The sequence below is a fragment of the Oncorhynchus clarkii genome, chromosome 23 (genome assembly GCF_045791955.1).
Source record: "Oncorhynchus clarkii lewisi isolate Uvic-CL-2024 chromosome 23, UVic_Ocla_1.0, whole genome shotgun sequence".
NCBI lineage: Eukaryota > Metazoa > Chordata > Actinopteri > Salmoniformes > Salmonidae > Oncorhynchus > Oncorhynchus clarkii.
In genome coordinates, this window is record NC_092169.1 from 24,249,722 (window position 1) to 24,276,132 (window position 26,411).

The following is a 26,411-nucleotide window of genomic DNA, read 5'->3' on the forward strand; positions in this document are numbered from 1 at the left end:
AGTTGTAGAAACATCTCAAGGATGATCAAAGGAAACAGGATGCACCTGAGCTCAATTTCGATTCTCCTAGCATACTTATGTAAATAAGCTATTTATGTTTTTATTTTTAATGCATTTGCAAAAATGTATAAACTTGTTTTCACTTTGTCATTATGGGGTATTGTGTGTAGATGAGGAATACTATTTATTTAATACATTTTAGAATAAGGCTGTAATGTAACTGGAAAAAGTAAAGGGGTCTGAATACTTTCTGAATGCACTGATATGTGGTTTGAGCAGTTAGTTAGGTAACTTTGGTCAACTGAGTTCAACTCGGGATAACCGGTACCACGAAAGTGGCTCACCTTTTAGACAGGTACATTTGTATGGTAATGAATCCTTTAGAACTAACCCCGATTGATCCTGAATTAAGTGTCTGATTATTGGTTTAATCGGCTCCCCATTAGCTTTTGCTGAAAAAGCAGCTACACTTCTTGGGGTCCACACAAACATAAAACACAAGTAGCAAACACTAATACACTAATATACAAGAACAGTGACACAAATTGTAAATACAATAGACAAACAATACTACTAAATACTGTGTAGATTGTGTTTGTATGTCATGTCACAGTCCCTATTGTGCCATTATGTTTTTTGTTTTTTTTAATGTAAAGGTACTTTTTTTCCCTTTTTTTTTGAGTAATTGGAGATGGGAGTTCTATGTGATTATGGCTCTGTATAACACTGTGCATTGCAGTGAATTTGTTTTGGACTTGGACTCTGAAGAGACCCCTGGTGGCTTGTTTTGTGGGGCAAGTATGGGTGTCAGCTGTATGTTATATAATAATGCAGACAATCTAGAATTTATGACTAATATTTATTAAAAAAACTAGAAGATAAGCAGTTCATCTCTCAACCAGGAAAGACTGGCATGCATGTTGTTGATGTTCTGTATGTGCAGTTAAGGGCAAGACGTGCTGCTCTGTTTTGAGACAGCTGCAGCTTTGCTCGGTCTTTCTTTGCTGCACTTGGCCATATTACTGGACAGTAATCAAGTTGGGACAAGACCAGAGCAGAACATGAACAACTAGTACAGTTGATTTGTTATAACAGACATCTTTACAACAACTTTGTCAATGTACCATGACCATGATAATTGACCTTCCAATGTTATACCTAGGAGTTTAGCTTCCTCAATTTGTTCAATGGTTACACCCTTTATGCAAAACTCTGGTTTAGGTCTTAGAGAATGTTTTGAACCAAATACAAAGCTTTTAGTTTTAGATGTACTTAAGACCAGTTTGTTATTAATCACCCACTCTGATACTGACTAACATATTTTTTTGAATTTCAGTGAGCTCACTGGCTTAGGGTGCTGACAAAAGTGTGGAATCATCCATATACATATTAATTCTAGCTTTGTGTAAGACCAGTGGCAAATCATTTGTAAAAAAATATATAAAACATTAACAGCACAGCACACTGTACATATCTTATGTTAGAGAAGCTCCCATTGAAGAACACTGGGTTATATTGGATAAATAACTCCAACCATGTGATGGCAGTTTTTTCAATAACAATTTATGATCAATGACATCAGACTACACTGAAATCTAACAATGCAGCTCCAACTACAGTATCACCTTACAAAAAAATATTGCCATTTTGAAACTGCAGTCTACTGTGGTATTTTGGACGCAGTAATTGCAGAATAACTGCAGTTATACGGCAAAATTACTTTAGTAAAAAAATACTGTTCTTTTGGACGCAGTATTTGCAGCATGCACTCTGACTGCAATCTTTTTTTGTAAGGGTATCCATTTATTTTAACCAATCATCAGTCGCCTGAGTCAGCGCAGTACAAGTTGAGTACCCTTCTTTATTTATGCATGCTGAAAGTCAGTAGTTAACGTTTTCTCTGAAAAATGGCGTTGTATTTGGTCAAACACAATTCTCTCCATCAGTTTACTATCAGTTACTAACAATTCTCAAACTGATTGGGCGGCTGTTAGAGCCATCAAAGGGTCATTTAATTTTTTTTATGCGGGGCAATTACATTAGCTTCCTTCCACCCCTGTGGGGACACTCCTTTAGGCTTTGGCTAAAGATATAGCAAATAGGCGTGGCAATACAGTCTGCCTCCATTCTCCATAGTTGCCCATCAAGGTTGTCTATACCTGGTGGCTTATCATTATTGATGAATAACAATAGTTTTTCCACCTCTGTCACACTAACTGTACCATTTATCTTGGTTTGGTAATATAATTTATTTTTGTTAGTTTAAGTTTAGCCACAACATTTCTCAATGTACAGTATGTCAACCAACCTCTTTTGCATAATTTGTTCGAACCATAGCGTTGTTTTATTCGTCATCAATCCAGGGGGCTCTAACAGTTCTCACAGTTCATTTCTTGAACTGCTTGTCAAAAAATTTGCATGAATAATTGAACAAATACTTCAGAGCTGCAAGTTCAGGATAAATGAAAATAGAACCCCTCCCTTTTGCAAAGATTGCTTCATCATCCCATTAATTTGAGTAAAACGGCTGATTCAAAAGTTTAATATTTTTGTGTGTGTTTTAAACATTTGTAATGTTAAAATACCTATCACATTACACATTTAATGACCGAATGCATTTGAAACTTGACACAGTAAAGCTAGTGTATGACATAACACGTTAATTTTATTAATATGGGTGTGAAAAAATGTGCTTGTGCATAGATAAGCATGCCAAAGAGTTAACAGTAGGCATGAGTAATAAAATAAAGACGGCACTTCAACATTTCACAGCATAGTCTGCGGAATTTTCAAGAGCACTTGTCTTTATGTGGCACGGAGTCCACATATAGGTTGATGTGTCAGCATTGTGGCAATGAAGAGTTCAGCGTTCGTCAAGCCACTTGCGACATGCCCGCGCTCCTAAACCTGCTGGAGTACGCTTCGAGGTCGTTATAACGTGGAGAGCGTTCGATTTGCCTGCTGGGGGACAACGAGACTCCAAGCTCCGCTAAAACGTGCCAGCAGAATGTCGCATTTGCCGATGTACGGTAGCTTATAGGCATAATGTTTACAATGCAAGCTACGGGTAGAAACGTTGTACAGTTGGCTAAACATATTGGTAAGTTAAGTAGTGCTCATGTATTTTTTTCTCCAACCAATGTAGGCCTACTAGTGAAGTTAGCTAACATTATTTTATCCCCTTTTCAACATTGAGAGTGTTTAATCACGATTCATGTTGACAAACATGATAACAGATCACATCCATATGGCAAGTTAGACAAGTTAACTTTCAGGGGATAAACTAGATGGCTATGCTATATTTGCTTGGCATCTAGTGGTGATGACAGTAGTCCGACTGACAACTTTATCAGGATGAGGATCAATGGATGTTTACTGATCATGAAAAGCATGCAGTAACTTGCTGTGCAACTGATGATAGAGCTAAATGTGGAATAATCAGAAATGTGTAGTTCTGACTACTATGCTCTTCAAGAGGTGATATTATTTAAAACCAAATAGTTATAACATTTATTTAACAATCCCTTAAACGGCACGTAGTTGTCATTGGTTTTAGCATCGCTGGGGGTCTCTACAGATGAAGCCTGGGCTGGAATGTGAAGATGGTAGCCTGCTAGCTTTAGAAAACCCTAGGTAGAACTTGATTCAAACATAGTATACTGCTCTGGTCTGAATAGATAATCAGATCTGTACAAAGCCTGTAGAAGTGTTTAATAACAATCCCAGGAAACATATTGTATGAACATCATATAATCTCCCAATAAAATGCACAGAATCTGAAATGCACCCAGTATCTACTTTTGCTCTATGTTGAAATCCAGATCGTTCCCTACCCCTACAATGTATGTAGATCTCAAAAGATTGGATATAGTAGCTTCACCTTGCCATATTGCTTACCTAGCGGTTGGAGTGTTCGTCGCTGGTTCGAATACCTGATCCGATAAGGTGAATAATCGGCCAATGTGCCCTTGAGCAAGGCACTTAACCCTAATTTGCCCCAATGGACCCGTACTACTATGGCTGACTCTGTAGAACAACACATTTCACTGCAGCTATCTGGGGTAAGTGACAATAAAAACCTATTTATATATATTTTGTTATAATCATGCACCCTTTGTACATAAAGTAGGCTAATCAATTTCAAGTACTTCTTGTTCTGTACATTCCTAAGTCATCCTTAGCCAGTGCACACACCCAACAGACATTCATTCTTCCAAGACCCTAAAATTCAGACAGCTATCAGTCCACAGTGAGAGTCAACAACACAATGACTAGGTTTCCCAAACATCTCCGGTTCAAACTCCACCAGACTTACCTGTGCACCTACAGTACACACCTGTCCCCACGCAAATACCACCTGGGAGCCAATAACTGTTAACACCCCACAATGCCATAGTAATTATATAATGACGGGACAACACCTACTGTACCGAACACCACTGATATGAGTCATGCCTGTGTTCTAAGAACACTTAATACTTGTGTTCCAGAGGTATGCACGTTTTTGACATTCATTGTGTTTGTACATTTCCTCAGACAATTGAGCAAGCGTAAAGAGTCAGCACTACTTGTTTCCACATCTTCCCACATATGAGTGAGGCAAGGGGGATGTTTTTGTGGACACAACTCATATACAGTATCAGGGTTGACCCCAGAATTGACCCCAACTCTGTACAGTATACCCCGGGAATAGCTAAGTCAGACTCCCCTTAGATATGTTGACATTACATGTTTTTCACTGACTCCTGCCTGCATTCCTACACACACACACCTATAACGAACGGCCTACACACTGTCCCCTTTGGAGCATTACATAAACACATGACAGATCCTGGAGTGAGGTGTGTTGATGCGGAAACCATGCGGTTGAACTTGCCAAAGAAGTTCTCACGTCACTAATATGACAGCTTAAGGGATGTGACGACTAGATCTTGTCATAAAGTGTGTGAATTCATGGGACAGTCCTGCAGAGGAATCACAAATACAACAATGATTACATTTGATCTTACACACGTTTTATTACTCAATTACGCTTGGCAAAAGAAATGCCTCCAAAAATTAAGAGTAGGAAACCTTCCAAGTTGATATTTTCATACTGAATTAGGCTAAATGCTTTTATTTATTTCTACTTTTAGTAAACATCAGTTTGTCACTATTTCGTTATATATTTATTTATTTATGTACCACTTTGTTAAGATGTAACTATATAGTCCATGATATATTGTTGTTGTAAACAAGTCTGAATCATCGTTGCACAAATGCCTGAATAGGAACACTGTAGAAAAGCAGTAGAAAATGAGAACGATACATAAGAAGAAAGGAACAAATACAAAGTATAATGCCTTGCTAAGAAATTTGTTCTGTTCATAACATTTTCAGTTAGATTGTTTCTGGATGAAGGATTGCTTTTGTTCTGGTTCTTCTCTCATCTGCCATGTATGCAGTAAAACTTGTACAACCAGCTGTTCTGCCATCAAAAAGCTTTCCAGAATGATCTATCACAAAAGACAGAGGCCTCTATTAATAAATCTGAACCACCACACCTGCCTGAATTTCCTGCCTCCTTCACATTAAATCACCTGTTCTATCACAAAGGTTTAAAATTATCACTGGCTTCTAATCTCCACACCAATAACCAAATGACTTGATCATCATTTGAATGTTAAAGCTGTCGAGGGATTACTGGCCTCAGATTCCATCACAACATTACACCTCAATACTTCACTTTGCAGACAGTTACATTTTTTATACAACTTTTTTCTGTTGTTGCCTGGCATAGTAATGCCCCGAAGACTTTAAGTTTTAGACATATAGACAAAACATTGAAAGAATAACATCATTCACAATTCTACATGGCCCATAAAATAGAAAATTTCACCTTGATCAATTCAGAACATGAGAATAGAAATATTGATTTTAGTACTTACAGTGACTACTACTCAAATGCTAAGGTGTCCTGGTATTGGTCCATCAGTGGCTATGAAAGTTGTAGGATGGACAGTTTTACTTTTCCAAAGCTTTCAGAAATACTTAGATTTGTTGTGACCCGAATAACTCATCTTTCGTTTTGTATTTAGGGGCTTGCATAAGAAAAATGATTTCAGCCCTGATTAAAAAAATTAAAACCCATCCTCAATAATAAGACTTGGTCTGCGAATGAGATCAAAGGTTATGTTTGATCCCCATCTTTGATGCCACTAGGTCAGTGTTTCCCCAAACGGTGGGTCGTGGACGATTCAGCTGATTCATTTTTTGGTCGCAGCCAGAACCGGTTACAAACAATTGTTCCCTTTACTTGGTTGGTCCAATTCCACAAGCTTTAGATCAGTCACAACATAGAAAAGTTTGTAAACTACTGGGTTATTTCATTAGGGCACAACGTGACATTTTTTTTAACCGACACTTAATGGACAAGTCCAGCTGGTCTCTCCATTTTGGAACGTTTTCTTCCATTTCATGCATCACATGACCCAAGTGTCTCTTACAGTAGGTCCCCCAGCCCAGTAGCATCTCATCTTCTCAGGCCAGAAGGATAGGCTTCTCCTCATCTTTCTTCCCCAGCAGTGTACACAACATGGAGGAGGAGAAGAAACAGAACTCAACAGCGAAGCTGAGCTCAAACAGCTCCAGGTTGACGCTCAGTATCCACTCAAACACGGCCGCTGAGTGCTTGTACACGTATTCCTCCTGTACAAACAAGATTGCATCTGACGTGGTCAGAGGTCAAGGAGGGAGAACTGTAGTTGTTAATAGTAACCCTATGCATATGTTCAAAGGAACGTCGAAGATGTTCAAACATTACTCATCAATAAACAGACAAAACACACAGATAGGCAACCTCACTGTCAATGTTCTGGACGGTATCTTGTTGTTATCAAATACCACTACTACCTAGAACGTCTTGTGCCTTTCTGGGCCTGTGAGCGTTTGCAAAGTTGAAGACGTATGGAAGAGGACACTCCTATTCTTATATTTACTCTTGCATTGTGTCGTCTCTATAATTCTCCTGAGTGTATGCACACCCAGCAGAATTTAATAGGTTCAGGGGTTATACGGTCAGGGTTCAGGGGTAAGGCTTATAGTGTTCATCAGAGCAAGTGAAAGGATACAGCCAATAGTGACAATGATTTGGACCGCAGTAGACATGACCCGTGCTGGGTAGAGGAACCACTCCATCCGGGTCAGAACACACTTCCCTGTGAGCACCGTGAGGAGCAGGCTGTAGAAACAGATACACAGGAAGCTTACCGCAGCCCCCAGGTAATGGGCCAGTGTTAGGTACTCGGGCTGGAGGAGAGAGGACAGGTTACAGTTAGTATTAGGTACCTTGGATAGAGGAGAGGCTTAAGACAAGGTTCCATTTAACTATTCCAGCTGCAAATGACAAAGCCAAAGCACTTCTAAGAAACCATTATGCCACACAATACTCCAATTCCTCAATGATGGATGTGTTTGTGTTACATTCTAGGAACCTCTGCTGTCAAGCTCCTGCCTCTTCCTCTCTTTGGATTGGTGGATACATCTCGTTATTTTAATACTTTTTGTAATATATGGTGAGAGGTGTTGATGTCAACCGCCTATATTCAATGGAAAGTGAGATGCTATGCTAGCCTCATGAATATGCATAGACCGTCCTGAATTTCAACAGGGACAACTCCGATAAGTGTTTTTTCTCAAAGTTGCTAGGATGTGACGTGCATCACACTTATATCAGTACACTAGTAACAACCTAAGCATAATGAAGCATAATGAAACTTGTATTAGATCAAATAAGCCTCACATATGAAAATAGCAACACATTTTTATCTTGACTAAATTTGACACTCATTGCCCCTATACAAAAACTCCTTACTTGCTTAATATACTGAACAAAAATATAAACGTAACATGTAAAGTGTTGGTCCAATGTTTTATGAGCTGAAATAAAAGAGCCCAGAAATGTTCCATATGCACAAAAAGCTTATTTCTTTCAAATTTGGCCCACACATTTCTTTACATCCCTGTTAGTGAGCATTTCTCCTTTGCCAAAATAAATCAATAAAAAGCCACTGACTGCAGGAATGTCCACCAGAGCTGTTGCCCGAGAATTGAATGTTCATTTTTCTATCATAAGCCACTCCAATGTAATTTTAAAGAATTTGTCAGTACGTCCAACTGGCCTCACAACTGCAGATCATGTGTAACCATGTCAGCCCAGAACCTCCACATCCGGCATCTTCACCTTCTGGATCGTCTGAGTGGATTCTGGGGCATATTTCTCTCTGTAATAAAGCCCTTTGTGGAGAAAAACTAATTCTGATCGGCTGGGCCTGGCTCCCAGGTGGGTGGGTCTATGCCCTCCCAGGCCCACCCATGGCTGCGCCCTTGCCCAGTCATGTGAAATCCATAGATTAGGGCCTAATGAATTTATTTAAATGGACTGATTTCCTTATATGAACTGTAACTCAGTAAAAATACATTATTGCATGTTACGTTTATAGTTTTGTTTAGTATAATTAATGATCTGCTTAACGTGGACAGATTTTGGGCGGAGTAAACCCTCTCGCTTTGCCTTTTCCTCTCTGTTCTGAATGTGTCTTTGTGGCAGCTCTAGAGACAAACGGAAAGGTCGTACCGTTCAACTTAATAGGTGTATGTATGATTCCCGGTCGCTAACTAAGGCAGTACGACATTAAGGGCACAAGTCACGACATCTCCCATTTTTTGGTGTGTTCCTCTGCCCAGGTGTTGCTGATGCATGCCAGATCTGACAATGCCTGGATAGTTATTTTAAGTATCAGCTAACCGCATCATAAATTCTAGCAATGGGCGGATTGGATTATGCTGAGCAGCAGGGCACACACCAGTCTATGGCCTGCAAAAGCGGTGAGGGAGGAGCTCCCTTCTCAGTAATCTATGCCACACTGTCATGTTGTCAGCCAGGCAGCATGGTGTATCGTCTTTTCCATAAAATATACAGTATGTTTGAATTTGGGCAGATTAAGCGTTTTTTCACTTTTGCATGTGAAAACACAGAATCCTACTCATTATTACATCACTTTTGTTTTGATCCAACTTCGCCTTGGGCTTTGAATGTGGCACCTGGCTCACACCCGGGAGTTAGCCCGGTTCCAAAACAAATGGTGTAAAACACGCCTACCCGGGTGCCCGAGCCAGATTAATCGAATCCCCTCAATCTGTCAGACGATGACACAGTCGATGACATGGCACACAACCATTGGTTGATGCATGCAACGTCTGACCATGGGAACTGGCTGCATCACCGCTTGGTATGGCAAATGCACCTCCCTCGACCGCAAAGTGCTATAGAGGGTGGCACTGGTGCCGACAGCCCAGTACATCACTGGGGCCGAACTCCCTGCCATCCACAACCTCTATACTGTATCAGGCGGTGTCAGAGGAAAGCCCGAAAAATTGCCAACGACTCCAACCACCCAAGCCATAGACTGTTCACTCTGCTACCGTCCGGCAAACGGTACCGGAGCAACGGCTCTCGGAACAATAGGCTCCAAGACAGCTTCTACCCACAAGCCATAAGGCAGTTAACAGTTAATTAAGTGGTTACCCGGATGATATGCACTGACCCTATCTTGCACTGACTCTATGCACACTCACAAGACTATACACTCAGTGTCCAGTTTATTAGGTGCATCCATTTAGTACCAGGTCGGACCCCTTTTCCCCCAGGACAGCCTGAATTCTTCGGGGCATGGAAACATTGCTCTATTGGTATCAAGAGCCCTAACGGGTGCCAGAACAACATTCCCCACATCATTACACCACTGCCACCAGTCTATACCGTTGACACCAGGCAAGATGGGTTCACAGACTCATGCTGCTTGCCCCAAATCCTGACTCTGCCATCGGCATGACGCAACATGAACTGTGATTCGTCGGACCAGGCAATGTTTTTCCACAATTGTCCCCACTGGAGCTTCATCTGCGGTCTCTTCACACTTGCTCAATTGTCTGAGGAAATGTACAAACACAATTGGGGTGTTGACAGCTGATAGGAGTGGAATCTGGTGTGGTCGTCTGCTGCAATAGCCCATCCGTGACAAGGACCGATGAGTTGTGCATTCCGAGATGCCGTTCTGCACACCACTGTTGTATTGCGCCGTTATTTGCCTGGTTATGACCCGCCTGTTAGCTTGAACGATTCTTGCCATTCTCCTTCGACCTCTTATCAACAAGCTCCTTTCGCCCACAGGACTACCGGCGACTGGATGTTTTTCATTTGTCCCACAGTTCTCTGTAAACCCTAGACACTGTCCTGCCTGAAAAGCCCAGAAGGCCAGCCGTTTCTGAGATACTTGAACCGGCGAGCCTGGCATCGACGATCATACCATGCTGAAAGTCGCTTAGGTCACTCGTTTTGCCCATTCCAACATTCAATCGAACTGTAACTGAATGCCTCAATGTTTGTCTGCCTGCTTTATATAGCATGCCACATCAACGTGACTCATTGTCTGTAGGAGCAAACCATTTTTGTGAACAGGGTGGTGTACATACACACACACACACACACTACCACTCTCACATAAAACCCCCACACATTCACATACACTACATATGCATACTCACTCACATACTCATTCCAACCACTACAATGAGCCCATCCTCCTATAGCTCCTCCCACCAGCCTCCACTGACAAACACACACACATACCGACACCACAAACACACACACACTTTTGCACTCATGTGTTGCTGTACTCTGTTCTTTATTTTATTCTTATTATTATCATCTATCCTGATGACTAGTCACTTAGGATAGATGATAACTGTACATATCTACTTCAAATACCTCGTACCCCTGCAACTTGAACTGGTTTTGGTCCTCCCTGTATATAGCTCCATTATTATGTTTTTTCTTCTCTGCATCGTTGTGTACAGTGTAGCCAGCCGCGCAGGCCTAAGTCACCTGTAAGTTACTTTGGATAAAAGTGTCTACTAAATGGCATATATTATATTTACTGTTTGTAATACATGAAGTACTAACATTGCAGTTCCCAGCCACGAAGGCCCCGACGGCTGCCACTCCACCAAACACCAGGGCGATTCTACTGAGCATGGAGTGGACACTGTTCCTCTCCAAGATGTGAGCATGGTGGAAGATACAGAACACCATAACTAAGGAGGAGAGAGTAAAAATATTGATATTATAATGCATCTATAACATTATATTTGATCAAATGTTCATAAGATGTTTATTACATGTTTATGCAACATCCCATCTGTATAATATAATGTGATTATATGATTATTATTCAATAACACAACAATGACAATCAACTCGTAATAACTTTTCTTTCTGGAAAAACATTTCTCTAGCAGGACAGCAACACATTTGATATGAAATATGACTAGGGCCCTGTGCTTTGGTTAATCATGTCATATGACCTGGATTTGAACCTTCATTTTAAGCCTTTTCCAGAAACAAGAATTCAACAAAAAATATAAGCAATTGTCTGAGGATGGTGCTGGACCATCTGATATAAAAAAGAAAAGGGGACAGTTTGACGAAAAAGCTTTAAATAAAGGTTCAAATCCAGGTCATGTGATCCAAAACACAGGGCCCTAAATATGACATACCAAACCCTTTTATATTTATGGTACTTTTACCACTTTTTCTCCTCAATTTTGTGGTATCCAATTGGTAGTTACGGTCTTGTCCCATCGCTGCAACTCCCGTACGGACTCGGGAGAGGCGATGGTCGAGAGCCGTGCGTCTCTGACACACAACCCCGCTAAACCACACTGCTTCTTGACACACTGCCCGTTTAACCCGGTAGCCAGCCACATCAATGTGTCGGAGAAAACACCGTACTCTTGGCGACCGTGACAGCGCGCATTCGCCCGGCCCGCCACAGGAGTTGCTAGAGCGCGATTGGAGAAGGACTTCCTGGCTGGCCAAACCCAACCCTAACCCGTATGACGCCTCCCATTACATTACAACATTATGAGCACATACTCGCACACTCTCATCTTTGTGTCAGTATAGACATCTGCATAGTGCATAGAGATCCAGGTTGACCTGTGTATGTACAGAATAGGTAATCTGCACAGTCACAGAGGTAATCTTACACAGAAATGAAGCAGCATTGATGGTGGCTGTGAACAAAGAGTTTTCTGGTGAGCTTGTTCCACTCGTGCTGCAACAAGGCCAAAGCATGTGTAAGAAACGATTATTTCAAACAATACTCAAATTCCCCAGTGACAGAAAACATTCTAGGAATGTCTGTTAAAAAGCTGACTAAGTGTTCTGATGTGAATGGAACAGAGTTAAAGTTCAAGTTCTAATTCAATGTTAAATTCAATTTAAATTTATAAACTTAAAAATGAAAGTCTGTTTCAAAAAATGTATGTTCAGTAAGTATTTGTATTAATTTTTTACTGTAATTTCAATTATTTTCTTCACTTTCTTCACTGAGATTAAATTATGTTAGTTGACCCCAGCCTTGGTATCAGGTGTCTATGGTTACCTAATGGTGGGAACTTGACAACATGCCATTGTTGTATTGTTTCCACAGGGGTTCCCGGGGGCCCTGAAGACAGAGGGGAAATAATCATGGTTACAGACCTTCCTTTTATGTATAGTGTGTATACAGTATGCAGTGGTTTTCACCCTTGGTCTTGGAGGGCTACAGGGTGTGCAGGCGTTTGTTCCAACCCAATAGCAGCAACACACCTGATTCAACTAATCAAGTTGATGATTAGTGGATTAATTTAATCAGGTGTGTTGGTGCTGGGATAAAACGAAGAGACTGGACACCCTGTCAATCTCCAGGACTTGTGTTGAACAATACTGCTTTATAAATATGCTTGTGTTACATTAAAGCAATGTATTTCATTGACATAGAATTGGCTGAGATAACCATTCACAATGGTCTGTAGGAATTCTCACAGACAGAGCACAACGTACCAGTTGTTGAGGGAACACACATGGTCATAGCTGTATGCCAGGCCATACCTGAAACAACAAAACAAACACACCCATTTGATATGATTGAAGTGCCTAATTATCTATGTTAGGGCGTATGTTTTTTCGATGTATAATATTGTACTAATATTGTACTAATTATTTTATGAGCATAGCACGCGCTCCAGCAGGTGTATCTCACTGATCATCCCTAAAGCCAACACTTCATTTGGCCGCCTTTCGTTCCAGTTCTCTGCTACATGTGACTGGAAAGAATTGCAAAAATCGCTGAAGTTGGAGACTTTTATTTCCCTCACCAACTTCAAACATCTGCTATCTGAGCAGCTAACCGATCGCTGCAGCTGTACATAGTCTATCGATAAATAGCCCACCCAATTTACCTACCTCATCCCCATATTGTTTATATTTATTTACTTTTCTGCTCTTTTGCACACCAGTATCTCTACCTGTACATGACCATCTGATCATTTATCAATCCAGTGTTAATCTGCAAAATTGTAATTATTCACCTACCTCCTCATGACTTTTGCACACAATGTATATAGACTATTTTTTTCTACTGTGTTATTGACTTGTTAATTGTTTACTCCATGTCTAACTCTGTGTTGTTGTCTGATCACACTGCTATGCTTTATCTTGGCCAGGTCGCAGTTGTAAATGAGAACTTGTTCTCAACTAGCCTACCTGGTTAAATAAAGGTGAAATAAAAAATATGTTTTTTATTTTTATGAGCATTTATATTTTGTCAAACTTAAATAACCTGTTCCCTTTGGCCTTTACACACATTGCTTACAGTACATGTGGTGAATCGGTCTTTTAGGAAAAAACTGTTTACCTAATTCTTTACCTAGTAACTAATTACCTGTTTTCTTATTGGCCAATGCATTAATTGTATGCTTTATATGCTTTATTGAAACAGAAAGTGACAGTCAGTTCTAGTGTGGTTGCTGATGGTGTTCAATGTGGTTTGACCTTTAAAGCTGCTAAATAGTTATCCGTCTCCATCTAGGCTTTGCTCCTACAGAAAAGTCATCCATCCACTTGTACTCACACCCTCAACTTACAATATGATATACAGTACGCTCGCATAATAAAACACTGATAATCTTGAGAGGTACAATGGGTAACCAGGAACTGATGAGTGTGACTAAGCAAGAGTACACAGTTGGAGGTCATTAGAATATTATTAGCATGAAGGTTAAATAAAATGTCTCACAATGTATGAATCAGTGAAACAATTGGTTTATATTTTGCGCGTTGTGAGGTGGGGTGTAAGGTGGTGGCTCTGGCTCTACAGGTATCTTAAACGATAACTCAACCGAACAAAAATATTTAGTATCAGCATGGGACTTTCTTTCTGGAAAGTTTTGTTCAGGGTCGGCCCTAGCCACTAAGCAACATTTCATTTATTTAACCTTTATTTAAGTAGGCAAGTCAGTTAAGAACTAATGCTAATTTACAATGATGGCCAACCAAAAGGCCTCCTGCGGGGACGGGGGATGGGCACAACATGGCAGCAGCACAACATGGTAGCAGTACAAAACAGGTTACAAACATTATTGGGCACAGACAACACCACAAAGGGCAAGATGGTAAAGACAACAATACATCACGCAAAGCTGCCACAAATGATCCAGAGGCAGCGCTCCTAGTGGCTGGGGACTTTAATGCAGGGAAACTGAAATCTGTTTTACCCAATTTCTATCAGCATGTTAAATGTGCAACCAGAGGGAAAAAAAACTCTAGACCACCTTTACTCTACACACACACATGTACAAAGCTCTCCCTCGCCCTCCATTTAGCAAATCTGACCATAATTCTATCCTCCTGATTCCAAGCAAAAATTAAAGCAGGAAGCACCAGTGACTCGGTCAGATGAAGCAGATGCTAAACAACAGGACTGTTTTGCTATCACAGACTGGAATATGTTCCGGGATTCTTCCGATGGCATAGGAGTACACCACATCAGTCACTGGCTTCATCAATAAGTGCATCGATGACGTAGTCCCCACAGTAACTGTACATGCATACCCCAACCAGAAGCCATGGATTACAGGCAACATTCGCACTGAGCTAAAGGGTAGAGCTGCCGCTTTCAAGGTGTGTGACTCTAACCCGGAAGCTTATAAGAAATCCCGCTATGCCCTGCGACGAACCATCAAACAGGCAAAGCGTCAAAACAGGGCTAAAATTGAATCGTACTACACCGGCTCCAACTCTCGTCTTATATGGCAGGGCTTGCAAACTATTACAGACTACAAAGGGAAGCACAGCCGTGAGCTGCCCAATGACACAAGCCTACCAGACGAGCTAAATCACTTCTATGCTCGCTTCGAGGCTAGCAACACTGAGGCATGCCTGAGAGCATCAGCTGTTCCGGACAAATGTGTGATCACGCTCTACGTAGCCGATGTGAGTAAGACCTTTAAACAGGTCAACATTCACAAGGCAGTGAGGCCAGACAGATTACCAGGACGTGTTCTCCGGGCATGTGCTGACCAACTGGCAGGTGTCTTCACTGACATTTTCAACATGTCCCTGTGCCCAAGAACACTAAGGCAACCTGCATTAATGACTACAGACCCGTAGCACTCATGTCTGTAGCCATGAGGTGCTTTGAAAGGCTGGTAATGGCTCACAACAACACCATTATCTCAGAAACCCTAGACCCACTCCAATTTGCATACCGCCCAAACAGATCCACAGATGATGCAATCTCTATTGCACTCCACACTGCCCTTTCCCAACTGGACAAAAGGAACACCTATGCGAGAATGCTATTCATTGACTACAGCTCAGCATTCAACACCATAGTACCCTCAAAGCTCATCACTAAGCTTAGGATCCTGGGACTAAACACCTCCCTCTGCAACTGGATCCTGGACTTCCTGATGGGCCGCCCCCAGCTGGTGAGGGAAGGTATCAACACATCTGCCACGCTGATCCTTAACACTGGGGCCCCTCTGGGATGTGTACTTAGTCCCCTCCTGTACTCCCTGTTCACCCACAACTGCATGGTGCCAGGACAACAACCTCTCCGTCAATGTGAGCAAGACTAAGGAGCTGATTGTGGACTACAGGAAAAGGCGGGCCAAACAGGCCCCCATTAACATCGACAGGGCTGTAGTGGAGCGGGTCGAGAGTGTCAAGTTCCTTGGTGTCCACATCACCAACGAACTATCATGGTCCAAACATACCAAGACAGTCATGAAGAGGGCACAACAAAACCGTTTCCCCCTCAGGAGACTGAAAAGATTTGGCATGGGTCCCCAGATCCTCAAAAAGGTTCTACAGCTGCACCATCGAGAGCATCCTGACCGGTTGCATCACTGCCTGGTATGGCAACTGCTCGGCATCTGACCGTAAGGCACTACAGAGGGTAGTGCAAACGGCCCAGTACATCACTGGGGCCAAGCTTCCTGCCATCAAGGATCTATATAATAGGTGGTGTCAGAGGAAAGCCCATAAAATTGTCAGAGACTCCAGTCACCCAAGTTATAGACTGTTTTCTCTGCCTCTGCATGGCAAGCGGTGCCAGAGCACCAAGTCTAGGACCAAGAGGCTCCTCAAGACCTTCTACCCCCAAGCCATAATACTGCTGAACAATTCATAAAATCGCCACCAGACAATTTACATTGACCCTCCCTTTTGTACACTGCTGCTACTCGCTGTTTGTTTGTTACCTATGCATAGTTACTTCACCCCCACCTACATGTACAGATTACCTCAACTAACCTGTACCCCACACACTGACTCACTACCGGTGCTCCTTGTATATAGCCTTGTTATTGTTATTCTTATTGTATTACTTTTTTATTATTACTTTTTATTTTAGTCTACTTGGTAAATATTTTCTTAACTCTTCTTGAACTGTACTGTTGGTTAAGGGCTAAAGTCTGCACTTGTTGGATTCGGCGCATGTGACAAATAAAGTTTGACTTGATTTGATATACAGTCCATGTCACCTGTTTCCTCCCCTTCATCTACACTGATTGAAGTGGATTTAACAAGTGACATCAATAAAGGATCATAGCTCTCACCTGAATTCACCTGGTAAGTCTATGTCATGGAAAGAGTTCCTCATGTTTTGTACACTCAGTGTAACGTAACATACTAATTTGAGTGTCCCGGATTTACGTTTACTAAATTACATCTAGTCTATGAGACCAGGCTGAAGAGAAATCTAAGTCAATAAACTCAAGAACATGTTATTATTATCTTATAAAACATTAGAAGAAAATATAAATATAACTTACGTCACCCATGTGCCAATGAGAGACACCAAGGAGAGGGAGATGGGGAGTAGACTCCAGAGGACCATGTCTTGGTAGTTTAGTGAGAGCAGCAGCAGAAGTACAGTAGTGACGACCTGGGTCCAGACACAGTCTGTCTTTCTGGCACTTTGAAGATTTCTGCCTCTTAGATTCCCCCACAGCAGAGTCAGTCACCCATAAACCTGACGCCTCATCGTAACTGTAGAATCCCAATAAGTATGTCCTGTTACCAAACTAGATCATTCAAGTATATCCAGCAGATTGACGTAGTACCAGTTTGTCTGTGTACCTTCCACCACCCAGGCAACATTCCTGCGATTTGAGAGCAGCAGAGGAAACTAAAGTTCTAACCAATATTGCCACTCCTTTTGGAAGGGAGTACCACCTTGTCCTGTCAGAGGACAGACGTGAGGAAACATGGGGTGGGCCCTCTCGACGCTATCTCCCTGTTTGTTTTAAATTACATAGCACACACTGTCGACTGCATAGCGGTCAAACTCTAGTTCTCCAGGGGCAGTGTGGAACTTTAGCCAACTATACGTTTCTTAGATTCCTTTACTGAACTGTAAACTATAACTTTCAGATTAGCTTAAAAATATGTGTTATTAAAGTTGTCCAGAAATAAAACTTTATGCTATGGTAAATGATGAGATTGATTTGAAATAATTGGCCAACAGAACTTGTGAAAGTGGAGGGGAGAGAGAGAGAGAGAGAGAGAGAGAGAGAGAGAGAGAGAGAGAGAGAGAGAGAGAGAGAGAGAGAGAGAGAGAGAGAGCTGCAGCTTTGTAGTAAATGGGCTGTCGAAGGTCTGCATTAAATGCAAATTCCGGAAACTAGTGGCAAATTTGACAAAATGCATACCAAATTTAGAGATTATTATTTATGTAGTTTATCACACATATTCCCACTTCAGTGATCATTTACATTAAATACCTATATTTTGCTTTAGTAGCAGCAACAAAATCCCAATACATTACATGCAAGAATTCGGATTTATGTTTATCATTGCATAGTCTGCAGAACCAACAGTTAATTAATCTCAATAGTAGCTGGCTGTTCAGATGCCAATATTCGTACTTTCTATAAATGTATCTAGCTAGCTATATAGGTTGAATTTATGTTTATTTATTGTAATGACTATGAATATTTACTTAGTAAACGTACGATTAATGAACAGTGGAGCAATTGGAATAAATTTTAAACAGGATATGTCAAGCCAGCTGTCTGGAGTCCTCATTTTCAAAACAAATTAAATCATGGCGGCCCGTTTAAAATCGAGTTTTCTACAGTTGATTCGGTCACGAAATACATCACATTTTAGGTTTGAGTTTAAACATTTTCTATGAAATTAAGAGTTCTACTTGGGTATACCAACTTAATGAAAGTCTTGCTGTGATTTCAGCTCAGTAGCTCAACCTTAACTGCCACATCGTCGATGTCAAACCAGGTCCTAGCCTAATCCCATCCTCATGTTGCGCAGCCAACCACCACGATGGGCCAAGAAGTATAACAAGAACTCTGTTTGCCTGGGCCTTCTTCGGTTATGTAGCTAACGTTAAACCCGTCATCAGCAACTTGATTGAGTGACGTAGCTAACGACGTTAGCTAGGTAGCTAAAAAACATTCCGTTTTGTTCTGCAGTCTGGTCATTGAGGCATTCCCTAGCTTAGTCAGTGTCACTGCACAACCATAGGTAGCTAACGTTAGCTGCTTTGTCGTTTCTTTGCTTTTTGACAGTCTCAAGTTAATGTTTCAAGACCATCGGACATTCATCCAACAGATTGGGTTTGTAAGGATAAACCCACTGTTGAATGAATGTCCGACCATCTAAATACATGACCTGACATAACTGTCTGTTAAAGGTTTACAATGAAAACGAGAAACCAGTTCCACACACAATAGACATTGGCCAGAACTTCCGAAAACGTCTGCCTCTGACAGTACCCACACAGTTCGCAGGTGAGAAACCGTCCTTTCTGATCACATTTACTAACTAGAATAACCACATTCAAAGGCTACAGATGTCATGTTTTCTGTAGTATATACAGAGTAGGCCTACAAGTGGAACTACAGGTAACTGCCAAAATAAAGGAAACACTTGCGTACATTTTGAATGCAAAGTATATTGAAAGCAGGTGCTTCCACACAGGTGTGAATTTCTGGCAGCCTAGACGCTGTGTTGCATATTTCTGCCTTTCTCACGTCGGAGTGCAGATTGCACATTTTGGTCCCCCCCAAAAAAGTGGGAGGGGAAACTCTTAAATTGCACCACCATCTAACCCCTTTTCTCAAAACTCCTTGTAGATCTTCTGCACTACAATCTCTCATCCAAATATTTTTCTGCCGATGCGACTACCACATCTATGTTCTGTGATTTGCAGTCCATCAGTGCAGTGCAGTTGATCACCTTTGCTATAATCGCAAGATATCCAACCTTACTGAAAAACTCATCCTCTCTGGGTCTTTCTTCAGACCTACTCACTGGGGAACTCCCAGTTGATTATCTCACCTTTGGGCTGTCCTCTAGTCTCTTCACTGCCCCAGGAAAGGAAACTTTCTGCCCCACTCAACCGGTCTCTCTCTCACAGGGCACTTCGGATCTCCAACTGCATGGGCGCCCCCGCAGTTGACACAGTGCTTTTTGTAACCCAACTTTACACTCCCATTGACTATGCCCTTCTGCACATTTCTCACATTGTGGGATCTCCTTTCTACACACTGCTGCAACATGTCTGAATCCTTGACACCTAAAGCACCGTAGCGTGTTTGGAACATAGGCCCTCACAGAATAGCAAATATAACCTAACCTGACCTTATCAGGTAGAAACTCTGTTAAAGTTCAACAAGACAGACAGGGTATTCTCAGTTGCATTGCCACTGGGTCTACATCTTACCAAAAGGTGGGTGTCACAAACACCAGGGATATTCTTTTTCATTTGATTCACCTCTACGCTCAACGCTACCCACCAGTCACCCCTTTGAGCACGACACAGGTTGAGCCACGATGATGTGTGATGCACTGCGCCCGCTGCCTCTGGGCAGAGGATGCAGAACAAATCTCAACAATTCCACTTCTCTAAACTTTCAAAGATGTAACCGCTCGCAGCTTGTCCTTTACCGTGCCTGAATCAATGTACGGTTTGGCCAAAAAGCAGGAATCCACTTTTTCCTTAAATCTCACTCCAACCGGTCCAAAATCATTTGTGACAGGACTCCCATGGCAAACACTGGAAGTGTCTACCACACCTGTAGCTGCAGGTACTTCATCCTGGTCTGGCTCGACTTCAGAGCACTCACTACTGCTGACTGATGTTCTCAAGAGCACAAGTAGATTTCTAGGTAATTTTACTTGGTTTGTATTCAGGAGAAGAAAATGATTGGACAAAGGTTTGTACTCAGGAGACGTAGGTATGTACTTGCCTTTTTATGCTTTTGTGTCATCGCACCCTGGTTCCCGAGTTAATTAAGAAATTAACATCCCATCATGCTTAGGGTCATTTCCAGTTGCCCATCATTTTGGTTACCATGGCTAGAAGAAGAGATCTCAGTGCCTTTGAAAGAAGGGTCTCAATGGCACATAGTGGGATTAAAGGGTGTGTGTGTGTCTGTCACCAGATCTCAACCAAATTGAACAGTTATGGGAGATTCTGGAGCGGCTCCTGAGAAAGCGTTTTCTACCACCACCATCAACAAAACACCAACTGAGGGAATTTCTCGTGGAAGAATGGTGTCACATGCCTCCAATAGAGTTCCAGACACTTGTAGAATTTATGTCAAGGCCTGTGGTGGCCCAACTCCCTATTAAGACACTTTATGTTTCCTTTATTTTGGCAGTTACCTGTAGCTATATGCTCAAATGATTGCGGTTACAGTTGTATTGATAGCAATATAGATTTATTGATGTATAATGTTTTGAGAGTCTGGGATAACAAATGATGGGAATAGGATAGGTTGACTATCTCTTATTTTAAATGTATTTATTATATGCTGTGTAATACCAGGTTGTTTTTTTTACTGTAGGGATTACTGTTGTTTTCTGGTTTTGTCTATATTGTGTTTATTCCATCGGGGGTCACGTTGGAAACAAGTGGAATTGCTTTAATGTGTTATTCCCTGGATTGTACTCAGTGCATCTTTCCCATATTGGAAATATGAACAATGAGCAGTAACCTTGACAAAACCAGACAGTGTGAATAAACTGAGGTTTTCCAACGTGAATCACAATTGTTCTCTAAACATCAGCTTGTTTGCTTTTCAGAGTGTGGGAGAACCAGTGACATTTGTACATGAACTGCTGTAGGAGAACTCGAACCGAAGATAATAATTTGTGCTCTAGGAACATATTTCTTAGAGGTTTAATTACTGTACTGATTAACCTAAGTTACAGTTCTGTGCATGCCTCAAGTAAAAAATCTATTGCAACGTGCAATGTGCTTCTCCACTGTTTGTTGACCCCCCTTGGTTTTCACAGGAACTTGTTTGAAATGGAAGGAGTGAAAAGTGGCCCTGACTTCATCACAGTGCCCAAGGTACCCAATAAATACACTAAAGTTTAAACCCTCATTTACCAACCCTATCCATTTGCTCTGGGATATGGTGTGCAATTAGACCATGATGACTGAATGGATCATGTCACAAATACAATTGAACTTACATTTTATGATTCAATTCATGGGCCATGTCCACATTTTCAACATTCTCCCAAATTGTGCACTTGCACAATCCTTGTCATTGATTTTAAAACATAGGATTGGTATAAGCATTGACAAGAGTGAGTTTTCACCATTGCAAAATCCATGCAAGAAAGTGTGCAGAATCTGGGAGAAGGGTGGGGTATGGGGCCATGTTCATTTACTAACAGGCCTTTGCATGTTTTGTGTTGCCTTTGTCAGACAGATGGCGATGTGGAGTGGACAGACATCAAGCACCATGTCATGGATGCCATCACTAAGTGGAGACCCCATGACCACGGGGGTGACCCACGATGAGAGCAGTGAGTATGACAGGAACAAAACTCTTCTTCATATGAGTGTTGAGGGTCAATCTGTCATAACCTATTGTCATCTTGATAAATTGCATACATCTAATGAAAATTTTTGTTTTTTTGTATTATGAATTTAAGACTTTCAACATGCTGTTCCTGTCTTAGGTCACTTTGGAGGTGATGAAATTCTTTCAATGATTAACAAGCTTCTAGATACACGGATCAGGTAAAATCCCCATATACTATTAGTATGATGTACAGTGGGGTCTGAAATGATTGACACCGTTGATAAAGATGAGCAAAAATGACAGTATAAAATAAATAATTAAAATATTGTCTGTTGTATGCAAAAAAAATGGGATATTATTTTGTACTGATACAACTGCTCAGAGAAAGAGAAAACAATAATAATTGAAGGATCTTTGATTATTCCTCCATATAGAATCTTTCAAGATCCTTGATATCATTCATCTGCACTTATGGACTGCGCTCTTCAATTCAAACCACAGGTTTTCACTAGGCTGGCCATTGCCAACTGTTGATGTTGTGGTCAATTAAACATTTTTGTGGATTTTGATGTGCTTGGGGTTATTATTTTGCTGGAAGATCCACTTTAGGCCAAGTTTCAGCCTAATGGTAGCGGCAACCAGGTTTTTGGCTAAAATGTCCTGGTACTGGGTAAAGTTCATGATGCCGTTGACCTTAAGGGCCCCAGGGGCTTCCCGAGTGGCGCAGTGGTCTAAGGCACTGCATCACAGTTTGCGACCGGGAGTCCCATAGGGCATCGCACAATTGGCCCAGCGTCAGTTTATTTTTTATTTAACCTTTATTTAACTAAGCAAGTCAGTTAAGAACAAATTCTTATTTACAATGACGGGTTACCCCGGCCAAACCCTCCCCTAACCCGGACGATGCTGGGCCAATTGTGCGCCGCCCTATGGGACTCCGATCACAGACGGTTGTGATACAGCCCGGGATCGAAACAGGGTCTGTAGTAATGCATCTCACACTGAGATGCAGTGCCTTATACCGCTGCGCCACTCAGTGTTTCCTCCGACACATTGGTGCAGCTGGCTTCCGGGTTAAGTGGGATGGTGTTAAGAAGCGCTGTTTGGCGGGTCATGTTTCTGAGGGCGCATGACTCAACCTCTCCCGAGTCCGTTGGGGAGTTGCAGCGATGAGACAAGACAAGATCGTAGTCACGAAATTGGGGATAAAAAAAAGTATTTATATACTAAATAAAAAAAACAAAAGGCCCCAGGACTAGTGGAAGAAATTAACCCCATAACATCAAAGATCCACCACCATATGCATCTTTCTTTCGACGCAAAACCCCCAACTGGTGTGCGTAGCCAGGGAGCTCTATTTTCATGTCATCCAACCAATGTAAATGCCTGGAGTTTGCTAAACAGCATTGGCACTTGGATTGGAACTGGTGCTTTGGTCAGATGACATGAAATTAGAGCTATTTGGCCATGCACACCAGTAGTGGATTTGGTGTTGAAAGAAAGATGCATATGCAATAGAAAAAAACATACCTAACCTAAAATATGGTGGTGGATCTTTAATGTTATCGGGCTATTTTCCTTCCACTGGTCCTGGGGCCCTTGTTAAAGGTAGATTCAGCAACTATAACATAGATGAAGAACGTAAACAGCATAGTGGGTCATGCTGTCAACAGCGTGAAGTGAACCCGTGCACATGCGCAGATACTGTCTGTGACTGTGAGAGCGAAGTCTTGCATCTTGCTCATCTCAATATCTGCGGTGCTGCTCGTGGCAACGTAATTTCGCTGTCGACCTTTAAGGTTAACCGCATCATGAACTTTACCCAGGACATTTTAAACAGAAACCTTGTTGCCTCTGCCAGGAGCCTGAAACGTGACCGGAAGTGAATCTGCAGTGTTCAGTCATAATCATTACAGAGCATGCACTTTTAACCCCACCCCTCATCTACTCTCAGCCCATTCCACCTATCTCTGTAGACCACCCTCAGGCAGATTGTTTGGGCACTGAAGTTGTTCCACAAACAAATTATAGAAATTATGTTGATATGAAATAAAGACTATAGTGATGTCATCTTCAAGGACAGCTCGGTACAAATTCTCCCATCCCCTCCCCCCTCTTAAACCTCTCTTCTTCATCCCCTCCATTCTTCTCTCCCCTCCATTCTTCTAACACCTGTTATGTTGTTCAGTGACAAATAAACTCAACAAATAAACCCTCCCGTTTCACACAGACCCACAGTGATGGAGGATGGCGGTGATATAATCTTTAAGGGCTTTGAGAATGGCACGGTAAAGCTGAAGCCGGTTGGCTCGTGCACCGGCTGCCCCAGCTCCACTGTCACCTTGAAGAATGGCATCCAGAACATGCTGCAGTTCTATATCCCGGAGGTAGATGACGTGGAACAGGTGAGAGACAGAGAGGAGGAGAAGAGGAAAGTGAGAAGAAGGGAGAAACCCATAGAGAGGCAGAATGAGGATAAAGTGAGGGAGGAGGGGAACAGTTAAGCTTTTATGTCTGTTATAGCTGTTCTTTTTGTTTTGTTTCTCTAGGTGGAAGATGAAGTGGATCATGTCAACGCAAACGTTTTCACCGAGTTGGAACGCAAGTTTGGAGACATAAAACTGTCAGCCCCCATGCCTATAGATAAACAGCCTGTTGTATAGATGTCATGCAAACCAGGTAGACACTGCTTACCCTAGTGCAATGTTCATGATGAGAGAATAATATTCAGCATTGCAATTTCAAAATACCTAGAAGTGTTCTGTGCACTGTTGTCTATTAGTGTGGCGAGAAAATTACTGTTATTGATTCTACATAAATATTTTCAGTGCACAGTAATTGGCCGTAATTTTGTAGGACTAACCTTGCTTCTGAATTTAAAAAATGTAGTTCACCACACTGAAGAACTGGAAGTTGTCATTCCCACGAATCTAGCAAAAACAAGGATTATAAAATGGAAGTACATGCTCTACGATATCATAGCGGTCTGCAAACAATCGCTTGTGCTGGAATATATGATCAATCATGATGACCAATTCAGTATTACCATTAAAATAAATCCAAATAAATACCTATTAACTTCTATCACACCCTTCCCCTCCCCCCCAAAACACTTGCCAACCCCCCTGATCTATATCATGCTGAAACACTTCACCCTTAGGATTGTTCAGCATGTCAACAACCATTTCAACATTAACATCTCATACCCCCAATATCTCTTTTGCCGTCTCCACAAGAACCTTCAACCTGGCATTTTTGCTTTCCACAACCTGAATCGTATTGATAACCTTACCAATAAAAGCTATGAAGTCAACTTCATTATCAGTGTCCTTTGACAGTGCACATTCATGAGCGCAAGATTTCTGAACAGGTGTCCAAACCATGCCAGGACCAGCAGAAACACCAGCCAGGTTATTCCTACAATGCGGTGCCATTTGGACCTCAAATCTTTTGGAAAAATGTTTGTATATTGTAGCAGGTTCAAGGGTGTGGGGTTTCCATGTTACCAAGTTCAATAACCAAACAAACACAAGGAGCACAACTAGAATGCAAATGGGGAGTTTAGTTGGGAGTTTTGCACACTGGGGAAAGGGGGGAATTCACCAACCATTCACAGTCCACAATCCATTTCTCCAGGGGTAATCATAAAACTCAGGTCCTCGGCCAAACCGGTTCGGTACACAGTGGGGTAACCACACAGCCATTTCACTCGCTTCCTTCTCCATTCTCTGCCGCATCCTCTTTTATCCCCAAGCATTCACTGGCTTAATGACCCACAGGCTCGCCTCATTGGGGCAGGAAGTCCATATAAGGCTCGGGGGTGGAGCCAGCGGGCTGCAAGGCATCTCCCTTCAATTACCACTCCCCTCACCTCTCCCTGCCACAAATGTATGTGTTCTCTCAGAAAAAGGACATGTTTGACTTTCAGAAAAACATATTGATCAAGCTCAGGCACGTAAACACCGGGGTGCATTTTCCAATTTGTTAGGTGCATAATCCTAACAAGGTGGAACCTAACAGAGTGGAAATGTTATTAGCCACAGCTCTGTGAGTGAGCAAGATTGAGCTATCGTATCATTTTTTTTCTCTATAAATTTAGCCTAACTGTGTAATTTATGAGTGGAACATACAGACTAACAACATGAAACATGGACAAATAGATAAACTTAGTGTTTATTTATTTAGCTTCACACTTCTTTTTT

General features: G+C 41.7%; 1 protein-coding gene and 1 pseudogene across 1 annotated transcript; one reads left to right on the forward strand and one right to left on the reverse strand.

The window, feature by feature from the left end:
• Positions 1 to 4,998: 4,998 nt before the first annotated feature.
• Positions 4,999 to 17,557, reverse strand: LOC139381598 (transmembrane protein 150A-like). Its single transcript, XM_071125251.1, has 7 exons — positions 17,200 to 17,557; positions 12,926 to 12,973; positions 12,486 to 12,548; positions 12,088 to 12,155; positions 11,003 to 11,133; positions 7,110 to 7,287; positions 4,999 to 6,707 (listed from the first exon to the last, which is right to left on the reverse strand). Exons 1-7 carry the CDS (start codon positions 17,262 to 17,264, stop codon positions 6,520 to 6,522), a joined length of 741 nt encoding a protein of 246 aa, XP_070981352.1. The 5' UTR covers positions 17,265 to 17,557; the 3' UTR covers positions 4,999 to 6,519.
• Positions 17,558 to 18,473: 916 nt separating this feature from the next.
• LOC139381259 (NFU1 iron-sulfur cluster scaffold homolog, mitochondrial-like) lies at positions 18,474 to 25,519 on the forward strand (annotated as a pseudogene).
• The last annotated feature ends 892 nt before the right edge of the window (positions 25,520 to 26,411 follow it).